We start from the raw sequence: 22,807 nt of genomic DNA on the forward strand, positions 1-22,807 counted from the left end.
ATAAATCTAAAAATGTACTCAAATCATAAAACTACTCAAAGAGACCTCCCCTCGCGCAACACCCGGTGCAAAATGGTACCCATTACACTCGCTGCGTTACCGCGTTTAATTACTTACCTCTGATATTCCAGAAATATATCTGCATATCCCTATGGATATCTTGATACACCTTAGAGGAAACTGATAAGTGTGAAGTTCTTATCTATTCTGCACCTCTAGCTGGACATAGGTACAATCGCGGACATTCCCGGTGAACCACCTTAAGGGCAAAAATCGTTTAAACGTCTTGCAGACGGTCAGGTGATATCAGTAGTATGGCACTTAAAAATGTGGGTGTTGAAAAAAAAAGGTTAGCTCAGGTAAAGTTTATTACCGTCCATTGTTTCTGTGACGAACGGCATTTGCAAACTAAGAAAAGGAATCGAAAATGCATTTTTAGAAACTACATGTTTAGAAATATTGTCTCTGTTTGGCCTTAAGGTTGACTGGTAGAGTATGTTTGTTGGGATTAAGGTCGTCATTTAAACATTGTTGTAGATATTTTGTGCAATGAAGTTTAAATGAATAAAAAAACTGCTAAAGAAAACAGAAGAAGGAGGAGGAAAAAAAAGCATAACATCGTCATAATAATATTTAATTTTATTATAAAATATTAACACGACATTGTAAGTAATCTACGTTTTGGGCTCAGAAAAACGTAAAGTACAAACAATAACATTTACATATGTACAAACTATACAATTATTCACATAGATTACAATTCACTTAACACAACATAACATAGAAAGGAACTGTACACCTTAGCTAGAAGTGTTCGAATTGACAAGCATTTTATATGCTTTGCATTTCAATGCTGCTATGCTCATGCTATTTGCAGCAGCTTTTTAGTCAGAAAATTTGAGAGCAGTGCGAAGATTTCGTATTGGTCGTTACAGTTTGCTCAAGTTGAGCTAACGCCGTCAACTCGGTATCTATCTTCCTCTTCCCTCTTTGATCCTTCTTCTGCCCTTTCTTCCGACAACAGCAAAGAATCTCCTCAAACTCCTTTCTAAAATTATCATTCAGCCATCCATATAGCAGTGGATTAGACACGGCACTCGACATACCAATAATATGACAGATAGCGTATGTGATTATCATTTGATCCTCTCCCAAGATAGGCTCTTTCGAGAAATCCGCTGCCAAGTTGAAAACATTTAACGGCAGCCAGCTTATAACGTAAGTTACAGCAATAGCTATCAAGATAGTTGGAGTTTTTCTAGTCGTTCGTCTTCTTCCTCTAAGTCTTCTATGAATTTGAATATGCGCCATAACTACGACTAGAACTGGGAGGAGATACTGGAATATGAGGCTAAAGAGAGAGTACATGGCCCGTCCGTTGGCGATAGGCCAATCCTCGATGCAGAAGCTTAAGGAGTCCATGCCAATGAGACCGATGTTGTGGGTCTTGAGGTTTCTAAACATGTAGAGGGGCGATGCAAGGAAGAAGGCGATGAGCCAGATGCAGAACATGATGATGAGGACGCCCATGGTCTGGAGGCCTTGTCTTGTAGGGTACACGATCAGCTGTGAACAAAGGGAGCATGTTAAGATTATAAACAGCAAAAACTTTTTGTAATGGGACAGCGACCGAGGATAGAGACATGTTTTATTACTATCGTGTATGTTTTACGAGCACCATGAGTTTCTTATGCATGTACAATTAGCAAATATGTCAGTGTCAAGCTGGTGGTAGCCATGCAGAAAACCCTTGTGTTATTTTACTTATTTATTAAAATTTTACAGCACAGTTTAACAAACAAATGACAAATTTTTGTGTAATTAGATATTTAGAGATATTTTACATCTGAGTTTTTACAATATCTTGATATCAAGAAATATGAGGCATTTTCTATGAAAAGGGACCTTATTGTCGATGGCGCTTACGCCGCACAGCGTCGAGCGGCATTGTATTTATATCGGAGCATCGTTAATAATGGCGAAAGTGCCATCGACAATAAGGTCCCTCTTTATAGAAAATACCACATATTATGTTTAATGTACCGCATTGCTCCTTACGTCCTCGTAATTTGTTTTATGTGAGTTTCGCACGCACTAATTCTTCTAGACATGCTTTTTTCAAACGAGTATCGAAAAACTGTAATGAGTATTTCTGTGACATCGATCCATCCATGCACTCTTTTTATTTTTTCTTTTTAGTCAACAATCTTGCTCTATATTTGTTAATTAAGTTCTACACGTGATGTTGTGGAAGAGCGGGGTCTTCTGTCACAGGTATTTTATACTTACTAGAAGACTCCAACCTTTACAACTGTACCCTCTATTGTTAACAAATAAACATTTTTTTCATTTTCATTTCATTTTCAATCGTGCTGCTTTAAAAAAACAAACGAGATCCAAACTGTTGTTGATAAAATAATTTATACTTAATGTTTTACTTATTTCCTCTTCGCAAAAACGCTTTTGTATCTTATGATGTTTATGTTTACATTTATGAACCTCTAGGTCTGTTTTTATATATTTTTGTAACTGATATCTATATTCTTTATGTATCACTGTATGTGTTCTGAACAATAAATAATAATGATAATGTCTTATAAAATTTATATTTGCAATTGTGTTGTATAAATTGCTAAATAATTAAATGCCTGTGCATATTAGAAATGTGTGCGTAGATGGGCACGTGCATGTGCACGCACTGCTGCGCACATGTATGCGTTTTAATATACAGATCCTTATGATCCTCCAACATTTTAACGCATGTTCACTTCTACACTCATGCAGTCAATGTGCTCTGGCCTTAAACGAGAGTTAGCCTTAAACCCAGGGACCGGACAACCCTTTCCGCGATAAAACCCTTTCAATGGGCGACACTTAAACACGGCTAACACATTGAAAGACTTTCCCTTTTGAACTGCAAGCCCATTCATACCCTTACCTTTGACTAACCCTTACCGAAAAGCTAACCAAAAATAAGGCTAGCTCTTAATAAGGGTTACCCTTATCTTTAAGCGCTTTTTATAAAGGTTTCCCTTTGCGTGAAAGAGACAGGATTAGTATATATCTACGGTAGTATATGAAAAGGAAAGAAAATACGTGCCTAGTCAAAGAACGCCGCCGTCGCCGCCGACGATCGCTCGGATTCGAAGTAATGTGTGCTTTATGAACAAGGTAGACGACTTAAATTAGCACGCTTATATGCTAAAAGGGAAGCCCTTTATAAGGCTAACCCTTATAAGCAATATGCAAGGTGTTGGTGAGCGGGTGATAAGGGTTTTGTAAGGGTATTTGGGCTACCGATTACTCAAATGTGGTAGCTTTATATAAGGGTTTTTAAAAGCAAAACAAAGGGTTTCGTCTGGCAAAGGGTATGGTGAGTTAAGCCTTATGCAATACCCTTATAAAACCCCGATAAGGGATAGCGGGCCGGTCCATGCTTAAACCGTAAAACTTTTTTATCCTAACCAATTAAGTAGTATTCCATGACACCGACGAATATTAACCATGTAATGTTTTATAGGCGGCACGCTATCATATTAAGTGGTTTTATCTGTAGTGTGTCGGTATTTGTTCATTACGCCAGACTCTCGATGATATACCGATAAATGGAGTCCATACAAAATCAATATGTGTATGCAGTAGACGATCCTCTTTAGATTGCGCAATAGAAACCAACATACATAGATTTAAAACATGAATAACATGTAATTTGATAGAATGGACTATTTGGTAAAGTGGACATTTTGGTCGAGTGGACATTCTGACACAGTATAGACATGCTGATACAGTGGAAGTTTTGTCTGACATAGTAAACGCCTTGACACAGTGGACGGTTTCTGACAGTAGACACTGTGGACCCAAAGGCTTTTAAGTATTACACTCACAGAAATTTTGATACGTACGAGGGCGGGTCGATAAGTTTCCGAAATGAAGACGAAAAAATAAAGATATTTGATTCTGACTAATCTATTTTTCTATTATGCTCCTTCTAGCTCGATACAACTAAACCAAGACTTTTCGGGGCCATTTTTCCGTTTTCATATAATTTCCTGTAAAGGCCCTCAAAATAGCCGTTATTGGCGTCAATGGATTTTTTTTGTAGTATTCGCCACTTTATGAAATTTGGACACATGCTAAGTCGCAGGGATCAAAATCCTTTAAATGTGGAAAATGGAGTATTAATTCGAAGGAAAACTCTTACATTTTTTGCCATCGCAACGGTAGCCGTGTGAATCGGCGAGTTATCGTTTTTAGGGGCTGCCGCTGCTTCTTTTTAACAAATACTCCGGTAATATATTGAAAACTTATTTCGGCGAGCTGTTTACAATCTCCGCTGTCTCCCTAGGTCGTTATCGACGGTCTAAAATAAAATAAAATAAATAAAGTTTTACTTCAGGCAAAAAGTACATTCGTACACCCATATCAAGATACAGTTTAAAAGTTAAAGCGCCAAAAGAAGTAGTACTTAATAATAAAATAAAATAAAATAAGTTGAACAATTTAAATAGCATTAAGTACACTATACAGTATTTTTACATGTTTGATCGTTTCTGGGATATACACCTCATTTGGTCTCCAACTTCTGGGACACACCATTGGCGCTTTGTCGTCTTCATAAGAAAACATCTACCCAAATGCGAACGGTACTAAAAAAAGGTTAAGAGTCCCATATGGCACGATGCAACACAGTTTTAATCTGGATTTCCGTTATTCCTTTTTAAATTTAAAACTGTATGACAACTCGATCCTCAGTTTTCTCCATTTAACTTTACTTAGTTGCATCCCGAATAACTGTAAACTAGAACTATATTTTTACCCCTTTATAACTCAACTTAAATCAATAAATACTTCTGTTTTTAATTTCAGCGCAGTCGTAAAAGTCGGCGTCCACTTTTACGACTATTCATTTGAATACTCATTTGAGATGCGTAGGTATGTGAAATGAGTATTAAAACTTCTACTTTATAAACTGAAATAGATATCATACACTAAAGAAAAAGTGGACAAGTACCTATAGTTAACACAAATCAAAATATTTAATAAATTTTTTTTTATTACACAGCTCAACCTAGCCCCAAACTAAGCAAATTGCTTGTTTATTCCCTAGTTCCTTTACTTTATTTTTGTAATTTTGATATGTAAAAAATGCACGATGTGAGAAATAAAAGCGGTGACAGCGCTAGAATTTTTAGCAGTAGTGCCCTTGCAGGATTCATACTTAGCTCCCTATTCTGATTAATGTTTTATAGCACATTATATAATAAAATATATACTATAATATAAGACTCTTAACTCTTAGTAATCGGTAATCAGACATTTTTATCTTTCATAGGTAGGTGCAGAAACATATACATATCAGAATAAAAATCAGCTAAATAATGAATTCAGCAAGAGCAGCAGCACTATATTTAATTATTTGACAGTTGTCTGACTGACTTTAGCTGTATACTGTAGCTGTGTGCTGGCAGGCAGAGACACAATCGTACACAGAGTCAATATACTTCATCTACAGGTAAGTGATCTATGTGACCCCTCAGTTACTGGTGCCCTTGAGGCCTATCGCTGCATTCAATGTTTATAATATATCTAAAGATTAGCAAGCCAATTGTTTTATACGAGATAGACCACTGGACTGGTGCTACTTAATAGGGAATATTACGCAAAACTCTGCGTAGGGGACGCCAAGGCGCCACTACCACAATTTGAGGGTCTATCGTGAAACCAGGCGCGGATCCACCGTTGTGGGCACGATGGGCATGCCCACAACCTTAATTGAGTCCCCGAGTAAAATTACGCCGATTTTTCGCACACGCTTTCGCAGAAATTTCAGTACGCAGAGAAGTTGGCATAATATTGATACGCGGATTTACTTTTCATAGAATGATCGTTTTATCATGATATCATCATTTACCAGTAAGTAGAGTGATCATGTGGTATTCATTAGAAATTCTTGCATGTTAATATCAGCTGGCCACAGAGTCATAATTATTTGCAAGAATAAAGATTATTTACTAACAGGGGCAATTATTTTTAGCTTGTGGGAGTTATGGGTCTTATAAATCTTAAACATTCATAAATATTAGTACAATTTCCTAAAATAATGCCAGCTTTTAATTTACAGCCTGTAGGAGTTTTTTTAGCGTAGTTAGCGTAGCGTTCAGTTTTATATTTATCTATGTATAAAAAGTGCTATCTATGACTCAATGAATCAATGATGTAAGTAATGCAATTGCTAAATTACTAATTTAACTGTAAAATTTTCACCACACCAGCTGGTAAAGGCTGATTGTTCAAAAAGTGATGAAAAAGTTAAATTAAATTAACAAGTTTGGGAACAAATCAAATTATTTTATTAAATATTTTGATGTGTTTTTTTAAGTAGTCACACTACTATATATAAATTAAAAATTGTAATAGATGTCATATGGTGGTGGTGGTGTCAGTGGTGAAGGCCGGACACTGGAGGGCTTCGTCACTTTTTCTTTAATATATGACATCTATTACAATTTTTAAATTAAATTAATTAATAAGATGCAAATTTTGAGTTGTTTCTTTATGTTAGCTGGTAGAATTGACTTTTAAATGATGATTTAGTTAGAATGATAAATATTTGGATTTTGGATTTGATTTTGTTTGATATCTTAAAGTAAATATTTTCTACGGGCTGGTGTGGTGAAACCCTTTTTGTAACCCTCGCAACGCTCAAGATTCCATTTTTCGCTACTCTAACTCTATTAATTATAAGGTATTCAAAATTCATTTAAAACTGAAAAAATGTGATGTATATTAAACACGTCAAAGCATGTACTACTGTTAGAAATTTATCTTAAAGATATTTTTTTTATAAGTTAGGCAATTATTAATTTTAAAAAAATCTTGAACTTACGTCTTTTTCGTAAACTAAAACTATGTATAAAAAATATTTTTACGCAAATTATTTTAACATTTTATTAATTTACAACAAAGCCGAAATTTCGAGAAAAATGTGTTAATTAATAATTGCCCAACAACAGTTACATTCTTTAACATGTTTAAAATACACCATAGTTTTTTTAACTTTTTTTAAATTTTTAAATAGATTTAGATTCAGATTGATTTATTTCATGATATTAAATTACATTATAAATTATTTTAAGCTAATCTATACGAATTTAATAAGTACCTTTAGGAATGTTTTTCATTTATTAAATATTAATAGTTTATGATATATTGGCAAAAAACAAAATACTTACCATCCATACTTAATATGATAAATGCGAAAGTCTGTCTGTCTGTGGTGCAACACACCTCACACCTCTTCACACATAAACAGCTGAACCGATTTAGTTGAAATTTTGCATAGAGATAGTTTAGAGTTCCGGAGAAGGACATACGATAGTTTTTATCCCGAAAATTATCCTTTAAGAGGGTGAAAATCGGGGTGGAATCATGGTGGAATTGAGATAATTAATTAGTTGTCTGATAATTTGTGTGCATATTATGCTCGAATTGAATGATTGCTACAAGACTTTCTCCAGGCGCTAAACTTACTCTAGCTGCTGTTACTGATTCCACGTAGACGAAGTCGCGGGCAAAAACTAGTAATATTATAAATTCGAAAGTCTGTCTGTCTGTGCTCTTCACGCTTAAACCGCTGAACCGATGTAGTTGAAATTTGGTATAGAGATAATTATTTTGAGTCCTGGGGAAGGACATATATAGGGTAGTTTTTATGGGAATCGATAAAATGCAGATTTGATAAAAAAATCACTAACTCCACGCAGACGAAGTCGCGGGCAAAAGCTAGTATATTATATAACTCTTCTAATTTTTTATGTGCTTTGCGAATAGGCCTACATATCTAGACAGTATTTTTAGGAGCAGTATATTTATTTTTCACCATTGGATTTGAACTTGTCGACTACTTAACGAAATCTTTAATAAAAAAATGCATAAAATCTTACAATAATTGTTCTTCTAATTAACACAGAAGCGAATTGAACGGTAAAACTAGCAAATGTCGTCTAAAAGTTAGATGTTTGGCAAAATGTTGTCTGTGAATCGATAATCTGCGAAACATTGGTAGGGGAATCATTAGGGGGGTACCCCTAATACACAACACATGTGACGTCACACTTATACGGTCTATTGAGATCGGGATGATCGTTCAAGAGTCATGATTGTTCATGAGCGAGTTCGTACTCTGACTCTTACTTGCCGATTTTCGTGTGGCTGTGACCACAACCTTTTTTGGGGGCTGGATCCGCGCCTGCGTGAAACAAGAAAATTTCTTTATCTAACATCTCTGTCACTCTTGCATATTCGAGCGATAAAGAGGCAGATAGCGAATTTTCGGATTCGTGTTTCCCGGTAGGTCCTCTGTAAGCAAACCGCCTTGATGCATCAATGTCATATTTTATTATTTCTGAAAACTTGTCAAAAACCTGTTAAATGTACAGTATGTATAAGTTACTCTATGGTTTACAAAAGGCTAGTCCTGCACTCTGGTGGCAGAACATTGCAGTAATATCCCCTATTGGCAGTGTGTCAAGTTTGGTATAACATGTTGCAATAGTCCACCCAGAGGCCGTGAGTTCGTCTCACCCAAAGCAGTATTATTTCCACTTTTAAATTTATTCTAAGTTTATTTTATGTTGCAATAGTGTTTACTACTAAGCTTAACAAATTTAAAGTGAAAAAAGCTCGGGATCCCTTTGTTTGACATAATTATTGAGTCATGATGTAATGATTGTCAGATTATCGATAGTCATAATTCTGAAACCGTTAACTTTTCAGGATTTTCGCAAGGTTATCCTATAGAGACGTTAGGTTAAGTTTGTTTTATGGCAATCCTGAAAAGTTACGCGTTTCTGAGAAAAAACAAATTATGACTAAAGGGGCATAGTCAGTGGACTATCAGTCCGCCGGACGATATCGGCCTGTCATTTGTTCGGAACTGTCAAATTTTTGTTCTAACTGACAGGCCGATATCGTCCGGCGGACTGATAGTCAGTGGGCCCCTTAACGAAAATGCGGACAAACAATACATTATGACTTAAAACTTTATGGGAAACAATAGAGATACCTACAGCTCACAAAGCCACTAGTGTATTTATAGCTAAATTGTTAACTTTTAATTAAATTGTTTTGATAATTTTAGGCTCTATTTTAAAGTTTATATTAAACATATTTACATTATTAATTATGATTTGGCTTTAATGAGGTTTGAAGTATTGAACAGACTTAGCCATTTATTCATAAATGCGCTACAAGCCTCAACTAGCTAATAAAAGTAATAAATTAATCGTTTTTAATCTGTCATTGAGACGTATGTGTTTGTAAGACAGTGATAAATTATAAATTAACTAATTTAGGCTTGAATATTTGCTACTTTTGATGCTGCTAGTCTAGTTACATTACTTTATAAAATCGTCTGATCATCAAAATGATAGTAAAAGTAGTCATCAAATATCCTATTAATAAAAATGTGGGAGGTCGTGCCGCTCACGCATCGGCCTCCAGTCACCAAACCCGCTGTCTAAACAGCAAGACGCAAAGGCCTGTGATGACACATGGCTTCCTCTTTCACACATTGAGATATTATTACTGTAGAGAAGCCATAACAAACAGTGAAATTGTCACAATCGCAATCTGTACCACGCGAACGAAACGTCGTAAGGCGCTAAATTCATTGCGCTTACGCAATTAGGTTAATTAGTTCAGAGATGACCTGAATGGACGGAAAAAAATTCTTACCTAAGTGGCAGCGGACGTAAATGGGATAATTCGATAAATTGACTACATTAAGAATTTTACTTAAGTGCGTGGTTTTGTGTACAATTTATAGGCTAGGCCGAGCTTAAATTTAAGAGTCGTATTCACTTGTTGTTTACTTGAAACAGATTATTTTCCGTACATTAGGTACGTCAGAAGAACAGTTTTGCGACCGTAACGTGTTTATGTATGAACTTAAGTTTATATTAGTATGAACTTGTAAAATTCTAAAGGGACTGGACTAATAGATAATAATTGATAATGAACAGCTTGTAATCTTGTAATGTCCCCTAAGGGCAGTCATGGCAGTCATGAGTCGAACAAAAAATATACCCTCATATATATTCCTATTACTAACCAATTAAATCTAAACCTTACGTTAAGACCATTAGGGTCGATTCTTAGTTTTATTCTTGTATTTAATTTTAGTTCACATGAAAATGCAATTGCTTATTGTTAAACATTATCATAAGTGCTTGCTTATTGCGTTATTTGTAAATAATTACTTTAAGTTAGTTATTTATAAGTTGTCTTATAAGTGAAATTTCTGTAATTTCTTAGACAATAAATTTCTTTAAACCGAAACCGAAGGGTCGGTAAAATGGCAAAATACCTAGTTACCAGATATCACTAAACATCAAAATAAAGAAAAGCTTTGAATACATATGTAGTATGAATTATCTCAGATGATTTTTTCAGGCTCGGGCCCTAATCTGTTAAACAAAAGCCTTTGTTTATTTTAAGAGCGGGCTTCAGCACGTGCCAAAGACGCACGTGCGTCATGCGTGATAGTATTAAGGTTCAAATTATGTGACAGCTCATTCAGAGAATAATCAAGGTGGTATTTTCTTTGGAGATAAGAAAACGTGTTATCTCCGAATGGGCTGTTTCATGAATTTGAACCAAATAAATAGTACGGTAAATTTGCTTTTTAAACGGGCTTGTTCCCGTTACTTATGTCGGTACTATTAGCAGTAAGCAGTGTAACCACTGCATAAAGAAAACAATACCTTTTGTTAAACAAATTAGGGCCCGAGCCGGAAAAAATCATCTGAGATAATTCATACTACAATAATTCATAGTCACAATTCAAATCAAATTGGGCGAATAAAATTGCATATTTCGCCAGAACCCTCGGAATCTTACCTTTAAATATCATTATTTTACAAACGAGACAGGTTAAAATAAACCTTAAACGTAAGAGCATAGAGCTCAATATTGAAACGTGTTTAACGTTCGTAACGATGCCCTATTCTTTTTAAGCATTTAATTTCGAATATTTGGACATATTTGAACTTATTCCAATTTCCTTCTGATTTTTCGTATGATAGGATCGCTTTACCTAAAAAAGAACCAAATAACATAACACTATGTAAATTTTTCATTTTGTAGTAGGAATAAATTCAATGAAGTTGTAATAATTTGTATCTCATTAAATTGGATTCAAACGCATTTACTGCTTCGACATCGGCATTGGTTTTAAATTTCAAAACTTTTTAAATTTCATGAGAGGACATTATTAAAAATTGGTCGAGATTCTTAAATATTTTTTTAAAATAGTTTCTTTAAACCTGTTAGTGCCTCCGCTCTTCTGTTTTGCGCGAGTGCAGGCGGTTACAAATCTGTCGCACGCGTCCACGCCAGTTAGCGTTGCCCATACACTTAAGGGGCCCACTGACTATCAGTCCGCCGGACGATATCGGCCTGTCAGTTGTTCGGAACTGTCAAATTTTTGTTTTAAGTGGGCCCCTTTATACTAATTTTCGTTCACCCGCTCATCCGCGCAAGAGGGCGAAGGCACTTTTAAGGCCCTACGCCGACTTGATCGGGTGCCAGCGTAGCAAAACCGTCTTGTGTGATGCGGAAGGTTCCTGGATTTTCCCCAGGCTACCATCCGATTCCCCCTATACAGTCCTACCGCTCTAATTACCTACCCCTAGAGTAAAAGAGCCCGTCAGAAAATATTAATATCGGGTGCACGCGGGAGGGTGCCATCGTGGGTAAAATCCATCGCACCGCACGCTTCAACGCCAGCTAGCGTTGCTCATACTATTTGGCGTTTACCCGCTCAACTGCTCCGTGCACCCGCGCAAGACAGCGGAGGTAGTATAAGACGTTGACAGAAGTCATAAAACCTGGTTAAAAAGCGAAATGGCTGTTTTTAGGGTTCCGTACTTCAAAAGGAAAAAAACGGAACATATAGGATCACTTTGTCCGTTTGTCTGTTAAACCATGTACTCAGGCTTAGGATCCCTTGAAGCTGTGAAAAAATCAAACTTAACGTGATAAAAAGATACGGCCGTTTATGCCGCAAAAAATGTATAAATATTCGACACTCGAGGGAATCAACATTTAAAGGGTACTTCATCTTTCAAGGGACCTAGAACTATGAAATTGGGCAAGTAATGTCGTCTTACACTGCAAGTGATAATTCGCTTGCCCTTGTCCCATTCACTTGGGGTCGGCGCAGCATGTCTTTTTCTTCCATACCTCTCCGGAACACACACTCCACACACACTTCAAGTACACAAGTAGTTTTTTCTCACACTGCAAGTACAGGAAAAAAAAGGAGATAAGTTAAATTTGTACGAAACCCTCGGTGGGCGAGTCCGACTTGCACTTGTCCGTTTTTTTTGTATAACATTAATCTATTATGCTTCAGAACGTATCGGTTTGAATAGCAGAACTATTGATCTCGAGTTATATTTAGGCAGTGTTTAGATTCACCTTTCGTTAGAAGTTTCTGATATTAGCATTTGTTTAACAACACGTCGTTACAGACATACGTAAATCTGTTATGATAGACCCATTACAATCACAGAATGCCTTAACTATAGATTGAGCATTAAGAGCGACACGCTAGAACCGTCCGGGTCCGGGCCGAGGCTTCCAACACACAAATAGTCGGTTGGTGATCACGTGATGCTTTCTGCAAAAATCTGAAGTGTCGGTCGCTTATTTTATCATGTGAATAATGCCATCCATTATAATAATATACTTTCTGATTAGAGAAATTTCTTGACCAGAATTCCACTTTCATTTCATCTGGTCGATTTACACTTTACAGCTCTACAAGAAAAGACAATAATCTCCAAAGGACTTTACGTCAAAATAGTCCAATAACCAACAGAGTTGAGACTTATCTCATTTAATAGGACTTTTTATCTACTATATTTCATTATATGGGCACCAAGCGGAATTATATTGCAGAACTGAGATATTGGTATTTTAGGCAAAATGTCGTCACCCTTATTACCTTGGCAATAGAGACTAGAGTCCACCGCCGGGCGAGCGCGGCAAACCATTCGCCGCGCTCGCCCGGCGCGGCGGTGCGCGGACATCTGCAGGCAACAATTAATTTACTTGGACTTTTTCGCCTAGGTAGGTAATAAGGGTGACGACATTTTGACTAAAATACCAATATTTCAGATCTGCAATGGTATTCCGCTTGGTGCTCATAGAACGAAATGAAGTACATAGAAATACCTATCTAATGAGATAACTCAACTCTGTTGGTTTTTTGGACCAGTCTCCATACAAAGTTGCCCATCGTCGCTGCGCGTACAAAAGTCGCCATGTGTTTTTAACCTACTTTACAGTACAGGAGACACAAAAAACTGTTTATTTCGATTATTATTGGACATAAATGAATCAATATTTTTGTGACAAAAGTATTTGCACTTTAACATACATTAAGGTATAACATGAAAAAATATTTTAGTTTTAATAATATGAAAAAAAAATCTTTTAAATAAATATGTCACATAGCGAGTTTTGTTTGGGTCATAATTTATGACCCATAAATAACCTCTATGTGTCTTACCATTACATGGTTTTAAAAAAAAATTGTTAGATTTAATTGTTAAGGACCTAAATTTTTTTTGTTCTTTATCGTCGTCACATGGCTATTTAATAATATGATGTGAGCGTTCAATAAAACAGGAAAAAATGCTGTTTAACTCAATATAATTGAATTTTAATCGTGAATTAATAATCTACGTACGTTTTAGTGTTCCATGCAAAACTTTGTTTTGACAAACGGAACACTTATGGGATCACTTCGGTCTTGCAAATCAGTTAAATGCGTTTTTTATTATAACTATTACTTTAAACCCATTTGATCAATTTGTTTCAGTCAATATCTTTGAACTAAATATGTTTACCTAGGTAAACTCATTTAAATTGGTTTGATAATTATTTTCCAGTCCAATAAGTAATCAAATAATATACATATATACGAAGCAAGGAGAAAAACGATAAAAATCTATTTTTTCTAGTTTTGTAATCAAAATGTTGCCTTTAAAATCTCGAAATGTAAAAAGTCTCATCTCTTTAAGGACTCTCTTCTTCCTGCCCTTATCCCACGTTGTGTGGGGTCGGCACAACATGTTTTTCCCTTCCATTCTCCTCTATCTTTAATCACCTCAGCACACTCCTTTCTTTCTCATATCCTCTTTCACACAATCCATCCATCGTTTTTTTGGGTCTACCATCCGCTCTCCGTCTATCAGCATTCATCCCTAACATTGTTTTGCCTATGTGACATTCATCTTTCCTCATTACATGCCCATACCACGGCGCTAACCTACTACTCCTCATCTTCTCCGTTACCGGTGCTACTTTCGAACTTCCCTTATATACTTATTCAACAGTCAAATATCAGATGACAGTCTTATAATGGACTGTCATTGGTTTTCTCCTGCATTCCTATATTAAGTAAGTAATCACAGTGAAGTTAGGTTGTTTTCATGGTTAAAGTTGTCAAAAAATTAGTGATAGTTAGAGGCTCTGATACTCGCCGATGCGCACAGGGAGAGGGTCAGGTGCAGGGCCCTAAATGAATTCCCTGCACCCGAAGAACTGCCGAGGACGCGTCAACAAGGGCACGAACGGATGCAGCAAAGCTAAGAAGGACGACCTGGAGGGCTTTCGCTATGGATCTCATACCATAGAGGTACACTGCAGTCAAGAATGCAAATGTTGGGCCGTAGAGTGTCGCACCACGACGGCGGCTCTTGGATTAGGGAACGTTTCGCTGCGCAACGTATTAATGACTATGTTGGGCAGCGAAAGGAAATGGAACGCAGTTGCCTTTTTCTGCGAAACCGTCATTTCAAAACGCGGAAAGGGAGCGTGAGAGTAGGAGCTGACGACGCGCACCTGAACCGGCGCAGACGGCGGTGAAGAAGATGGGCACAATTTGCTGTCCGCCTAAACCCTAGCAGGGCCAGCGGGCTGTGGGGGCCCGCACTACACGGCGCTACACGATTGGCAGTGGGTCAAGCGTCAATGACTCTCCTTTCCAGCGGTGTGGGTACTCCGGAGTAAGATAAGCCAGGGCCGCCGGAAGGAGTAGAATCTCAGGCATCCCGCACCTCCTTGAAAACGGCCAGAAGGGTGAGCGCCGGAGTGGCTTTTAGTGGGTATATCTCCTTTTCTCCTCTTACTAGGAGAGGATGGTTGCAGGAGGGAGTCCCACATATCCACCAAATGGCTCCCCAAGCCGGAGGGCCTTTGTCAACAAAAAAAAAGATTATTAAGGAATTTCAAAGTTGAGTTTTAAATAATTTCCGAAATAAACCTGCAATCAATTAAAAGTCGGGCTTTTGAAAATATAGGCAAAAAATATCAAGATCAACTCTTCTTCCTCGCGTTATTCAGGCATTTTGCCACGGTTCATGGGACCCTGGGGTCTGCTTGACAACTAATCCCTAGTTTTTACGAAAGCGACTATCTGACCTTCCAACCCAGAGGGGAAACTAGGCCTTATTGGGATTAGTCCGGTTTTCTCACTATGTTTTCCTTCACCGTAAAGCGACTGGTAAGTATCAAATGATATTTCGTACATAAGTTCCGAAAAACTCATTGGTACGAGCGTGGGTTTGAACCCGCGACCTCCGGATTGAAAGTCGCACGCTCTTACAGCTAGGCCACTAGCGCTTCACATGAAATAATCATGTTTAGTAGGTACCTGTATACAACTTGAGGGTAGATAATAGTTTTATATACGGTAGACTCGATTGTTATAAGAAAATCCCGCTATGTATAGTAAAACGCACAGTCTAAGAAACATAACATCGACTGAAACTAGTATAAAAATATCGCTATGTGCGAGAAACTACATATCGGGAGCAAGCGCATCTAATCATTTTTAAATAAACTTGTAGAAAATATCGCTATGTGTCAAGCATCACATAGCGAGCACACTTCTGTAATTGCTGTTCAAATAAGCTAATGTAGTTATGTGATTTATTCCAGTTAGCGATTATAGGAAGGGCATTCATTGTATAGGCGTCACATACTTACCTACATTTGATAAATCCTTAAATATTGAAATAAGCGCTACGCTGTTTTTGGAGCATATGCGTATAGAAATAAGGTTCAAATCGTTAAAAATCACATAGCAACTTTTGTACGCGCAGCGACGCCTTGGCCCTTTCAAACAGCGAATGACAAAGAAAAGTAATTTATCAAAGAACAAACTTGAACACAATTGCCTAATAAAATTGTTAGCTGATACCAAACTGCCCAAGAATTTAGCTGCTTCGTAAAATATCTGTAATCACTAATCACAGAAATACTTACTACGAATACAGAGAGTGCACAATTTTATAAACTAGAATCTTCATCACACTATAGCTCAGGGCGCTCAGGGATTCTTAATTTTGCGGTACAATATTCAATGTCGTCCTTTGTTTATTGCTTCGCTTAGACCTAATCTAATCTACAGGTTTTTATAACCCAGTCCCTTTCATAAAACTTATTAAATCACATTGTAAACTGAAAACAGATGTTTTGGCCAGTGTTCTCTTTGTGACTTATCTCCGTATTTATTTTTAAATTGATTGCGCAAAACAAAAGGCGGACTCAATGCCTTCTAGCAGTCTCTAGAGCATCTCTAGTCATCAGCTTGTGTGTTTCAGAAAGCATACTGCACATAATCACCGACTGTCCCGTCTTTTGGCAGAGAACGTATTAATTTAGAGATGGATAGATATCAAACTAGAAGAGAGTAACCTGAAAGAGTTGATACAAAATAAAAATGTAAGAGAAAAATTTGTGAAATATTGTAAAGAAGTAGAAGAAATGGAATACAAATGTATATTTTGTTGTTCGTTATCGCGAAAGCGATAACAAACGGGTTTGACTAAATTACTAATTAACTATTGTAAGGAATTAATGCAAAAAAAATATTTATCCATATTTTTGTAAAATATAACAAAACTTGTAATTTTTGAAATATAATAAAAAAAATGTAAATTTATTTACCCTGTCTCATAAGAATAAACAATAAATAGCGTAGATAGTGATAGGTGCGAGTCCCACCCACAGTATTTAAAATGATGGTGTATGAAAGAAAGATAACGTATTCAGAATAAAAGTACCAACGAGAGGAATAACAGCGAGAAACTGGCATGAATGTAAAACTGTATATATAGAATAATAAATTTCTAGCGAACGATACCTCATTAGAAATATGGATCTTTACTTAGTTAGCGAAGAATGACGTCAGCGCAATAAAATCGAGCACGGATCCACTCCTGCGCCGTAACTACATCACAATTTACGAGTAAACATCCAACTACATTTAGACCGTGTGTTAACTAGAACTCTAGTCATTTCAATGCGGGAATAACATCCTGGATCTACACATTATTAAATTGTAAAACGGGACCTAATCGCGTATTTAATTTTTAGGATTTACTTCTGACGTTTCGAGGACGGCGTTGTCCCCGTGGTCTCGGAGAAGACTGGCTAAAGTTGACATCAACATCTAGCCGAGTTTTTCGAACTACCCTCACTTGGTCTTGTTTATCAGCTTGAACGTTTTGCGCACTAGGAATGTGCGTACTCTGTCGAGTGTTGTCACTAACGATATTTGATTTATCGACTGTTTCCGCTTACATTTACTAATGACTGGATTCCATGTGGATGAGATCTTAAAACTTAAATACGCGATTAAGTCCCGTATTACAATTTAATAACACCCTGTATCTAGGTTATACAAGGGTGTAGCAGTGATTGGCGCTAATAAATTGACAGACAAACCCTAAGACTAATCAATAATCATAGACCGGATTGATATTTAAGAGCTAATAATGGTAAAGTAAGTAGCACAGTGTGACTGTTCACACGTACGTACTTTTTCCTTCCTATGTTATTCTGTTTTATATAATTTTCTCTTCTGTATTTCTACTTCATCATCATCATCATCTCAGCCGAAAGACGTCCACTGCTGGACAAAGGCCTCTCCCAAGGATCTCCTTTCTACTTACGAATAAAATAAAATAACTTCTATTCTATACTAACTATAGGTAGTATTTAGAATATAATAGAATAGAATAGAATAGAATAGAACAGAACAGAACAGAACAGAACAGAACAGAACAGAACAGCAGAACAGAACAGAACAGAACAGAACAGAACAGAACAGAATAGAATAGAATAGAATAGAAATTATTTATTCAGACAACACATCAATACAACACATATATAGCAAATACAAGACAAAGATAAACAAAACAGTATAAATAGAGATGTGAAGCCGAAATGGTCTCCACTCAGCAATGCTGTGCAGCTGGCACGACTAGCGTGGTCAACGGCGTTGGTTTTCTGTGGAGCCAGCGGAGTGTGCGGGACAGCATAGTGCGGGACGGGACACGTTGTGGACGACGTGACATAATAATATTGAGTGACTAATATAAATATATACATCGAATTTATATATATATATACATAACAACTGGTGAGTAACTAAAGAACAGAATAGGTAATAATGACGATGACGGGATCCGGAATTTTTAAATATTTAGCTTCAGGCAGCAAAACTTTGTTGGTCCATTAGGTACGCTTTGAGTCTTGATTTAAAGGAACCAATAGTACTGCTCTGTCGGATTGGTGGCGGAAGATTATTCCAGCACTTCGTGGCAGCGTAGCGATAGCTATTTCTGTTCATAGTGTCCATACCGAACATAATTATACAATGAAAGTAGTTGGAAGCAGTTAGATTTAAATTTAAATCATCTGTTCCACACATTGTATAACCGAACGGCACCCGACGGTTCCATTCAATCCCGTTTTACTGCAGACCATTGTGTAAATGGACAGTCTTTGTGATTTTCTGTAACGTTTTTCTGTTTTAAACAAGTTTTCAAGAGTATTCTCGGAAGGAAATTCATGAAATGCATCTAGCAATAGTGTTGATTAGTTTTTAACCCCAGATAACAATGGGAAAGGATGAAAGACATTAATTTCTGAAGTTATTTTGTTCAAATAGAGTGAGACCGTTAATAAGTACCTATAACATTTAAAACCTTCGCGCTTTGAACACATTACACTCACATTAAATTTCATGCCGCGATCACGACCAGTGAAACCTGTGTCGAAACGTTGGTAAATAAAGGTAACAAAATAAATTCGCGACAGACCCTTTTATTAATGTACTTACCATAGTTCAAGTCAGAATGGAGGTCTTTCATCCCTCCTGATTGTAGGTACTGTGTTTGATATCGAAATTAGTTTCGGACTACTACTTATCTCTTAGTTTCGGGTTATCGGACTAGTTTTTTTATAATATAGTACCTACTTATTTGTCTGTTTAATAAAACAGGCATTATTTAATGCCTGTAAAATTATTTACAGGTGTAAGTAAATAAATAAAATAAAAAAACCGGTCAAGTGCGAGTTGGACTCGCGCACGAAGGGTTCCGTCCCATTACGTAAAAAACGGCAAATAAAACACGTTTGTTGTATGGGAGCCCCACTTAAATAATTATTTTATTGTGTTTTTAGTATTTGTTGTTATAGCGGCAACAGAAATATATCATCTGTGAAAATTTCAACTGTCTAGCTATCACGGTTCATGAGATACAGCCTGGTGACAGACGGACAGACACAGACAGACAGATAGACAGACAGCGAAGTCTTAGTAATAGGGTCCCGTTTTTACCCTTTGGGTACGGAACCCTAATAAAAATCGTTTAATTCAGATCATTGATCCATAACGGTGTTAGTGTAAAAATCTTAAAAACTATGTTAATTACTAAAGAAAATACTTTATAACTAAACAACAAACGAACTAAGAATTGGGTATTAAAATTAAAGGTGTGTATTTAAAAAGTAAATGTCTAAGCGTCAGAACTAAAAAGATTGTATAGTCGAATCCGCACTCAAAATAAGCAGCCACCTAATATTGTTGAAAACCAATTGCCCTAATGGTAGTGGAAACATATATGGACACGGCCGGTCAATATATCAATGTCAGATAAAAGCAAGGCTCTTTAACGTATGATATTTGAGGATTTTTGAGTTCTTTCGACATTTAGCAACTAACTCCAGTTAACAGCTTCAACAGCAGCTTCTGCAGCTTCAATTGTCACCTTTCGGGGTTGGATGCTGCAGCAGGTGCAGCCGATCTGGGAGAACTTGTCAGAATATCAAGCGGCTCGAATAGTGACAAGTGGACATGCTACACCATGTTACCCACAGTTCGAAATATGTATTCCACCTTTAAGATACGTCAATCAATCAATCTTTAAGTAGTATGGCTCCATCGATACTGTCGATGATTTCGCCAACGTCAAAGTGGGATCCACGTGGGATCGAATTAATATTTCTTGGTTTTCTTCAGCCAGTGTAAGGTAAACAATAAAATTATGGGCTTCTGGGGCTCTAGCCAGACACGGTTAGAGGTAGAAATACCAAAACCGGACCGGTACACGTTCGGTCGGTTGATCCGTGTAAGTCTACTTAATGTTATGTACTTATGTTATGTTCTTATGTCGTCATATTGTATCTCTTTTTGTATTAGTTTGTGTAAACGATGTGTAATTTTATTTTTCGCCATATTTTATGTTGCTTTTTTTTGTCTGTTACCTTCCGTGATTCTCACCTGATGGTCTCATCGGAAGATCAGCGCTGGAAGTCGCCAGCAGCATGCTGAGATGGGGCCATTTTGTGACACTTTATTTTCACTATGTTCTTTAAATGTATGTCTATTGTCTGTGTGTTTACGAATAAAAAATATTCTATTCTATTCTATTCTATTCTAAATGCTCTTAGAGCACGCCGTTGTTCCGTAGTTGTATATGAGCTCTCGTAAAACCGATAGCTGGATTTTACGAGAAACACGTGGACTACCGGCCGTTGACTCCAAAATGGTGGTTAAACACGCTTTGGGATTAATTCTCCATTCACTGCACACTACCAATTAATCAAAAACAAAGGAATTAATCACGAGGCTACTATCAAGACGGCGTTCGAAACGGAAGTCCTTAAGATACGTCCAAAATTTACTAAAGATACGATATGGATAGGATATGTCAGTGTCAAAATTGACATGCTACATGCCACTACTACATGCTACATCGGCATTTTTCTTATTAATTGTAACTATCTGTCCACGTTCAGTTTAATACGATTTTGATACTGTGAATTAGTTAACCATTATTTTATTATAATGTTTATGTCTTTCATGTTATTTCAAAACATCGGCTAGGTTTGTGTGTCTCATTGAAATAAGTCGCATTCACATATTTTGTCTGTCATGTTGTGTCGTGTTGTGTTGTGACGGGTATCGGTTTCATACATTTAATACGGTCGCGTTCACATTTGTCTGATGCCTGATGCAACACAACAACACAACACGACACAACACGACAGACAAATGTGAATGCGGCTTAACATAATTACCTGGTATCGGTCCAGCGCGATGGCCGTGATAGTGATAGTGGAGACGAAGATCGAAATAGCCTGGATGGCGCCCGTGGCCTTGCAGAGACACGACCAGTCCGGCAACGGCCAGTGCTTAGTTAGCAGCTCCATGAGGGTCAGGGGGGTGCCGAAGCAGCAGACGAGCGCGTCCGACACGGCGAGGTTGACTATGAACATGTTGCGGGCTGTTCGCATTTGGGGCTTGCGGACTACCTGGAAAAGAAACGACATATTAAGATCTGCATTTTACTAGTAAAAAGCTTATAAAGGTTTATTATTTATCATGACCTAAAATACCGTCAACAGTTTTACTCAGTGAACTGACGTGAAACTGTAGCTAATGAATAATTAGTCTCATTGACACGTTATAACCATTCCTTAGTCAACATGGCAATCCATCGTGGCTACTTGTAGTCACGAACACTACTAAAAGCAACTACCAGCTACTGAACCGCTAACACTCAACAACCTAAATTTGATGGAAGTAATTTTTTTTCTGTAGGGCGTCTTCGAACAACGTAATATAACATACCCTCGGTAACACTGTTTTTTTTATTATTATACATTAGTGGCAAACAAGCATACGGCCCGCCTGATGGTAAGCAGTCACCGTAGCCTATGGACGCCTGCAACTCCAGAGGTGTTACATCCGCTTTGCCGACCTTTTAAAGAGCTGTACACTCCTATTTTGAAAACCCCATACTGCAGATTCTGTTTGCCTTAAGCCCTTGCTAGACGGTCGCCGACAAGCCTCTCGGACCGCGTGGCCTTGGTCTGGACGGACCGTGTAGACAGTTGTTTCCAACAAAATTTCATACAAACATTACCAAGGTTAAACCAAGGTCAGACGGTCTGAAGGCTTGTCAGCGACCGTATAGCACACGCTTTAGCTTTTAAGTCCTTAAAACATTTAGGGCGTCCTAGCGCGTAGCGCGTGTGCACTGAGCGGGCGAGCGGCTTGAAAAATAGTATGAGCGCCCCAGCCCAGCCGCACTGACGCAGACGCGTGTGGCGGATTTTACCTACAATTTCACTCTCTGCACCCGCACCAGCTAGCGGACGCTCTTTGGTACCTCTCTACTTCCAATGAAGGTATTTTACAGTTAGTAAACCTTTGGTTAGCGAACCAGGGCGCCGGCCTGCTACTGGTGGTCCACTGTGTCAAAGGATTTAGAACGAGACCAATTAAATCCACAGACAACCCAGGACAGACGGTCCTGGCGCATGAGAACGAGGAGAGCCGACCCCAAATAATGGGAAAAAGGCAAAGACGAAGAAGAAGAAGAAGAGTTAGTAAACCTTTGGTAAACCATTACCTACCTTCTATTAAAGTGAGTAAATG

At 37.4% G+C, this 22,807-nt stretch overlaps 1 protein-coding gene across 1 annotated transcript in view; it reads right to left on the bottom strand.

The window, feature by feature from the left end:
* Positions 1–618: 618 nt before the first annotated feature.
* The window catches only part of LOC134750528 (neuropeptide F receptor), a 95,824-nt gene continuing 73,635 nt past the window's right edge, over positions 619–22,807 (bottom strand). The window contains exons 3-4 of the mRNA XM_063685724.1: positions 21,445–21,678; positions 619–1,566 (exon numbers count right to left, since the gene is read on the bottom strand). Of these exons, the coding sequence (XP_063541794.1) occupies positions 889–1,566; positions 21,445–21,678 (912 nt within the window). The 3' untranslated portion in view covers positions 619–888. The remainder of the gene's footprint in view (positions 1,567–21,444; positions 21,679–22,807) is intronic.

This window comes from Cydia strobilella, chromosome 20, assembly GCF_947568885.1.
Source record: "Cydia strobilella chromosome 20, ilCydStro3.1, whole genome shotgun sequence".
NCBI classification, from domain to species: Eukaryota; Metazoa; Arthropoda; class Insecta; order Lepidoptera; family Tortricidae; genus Cydia; species Cydia strobilella.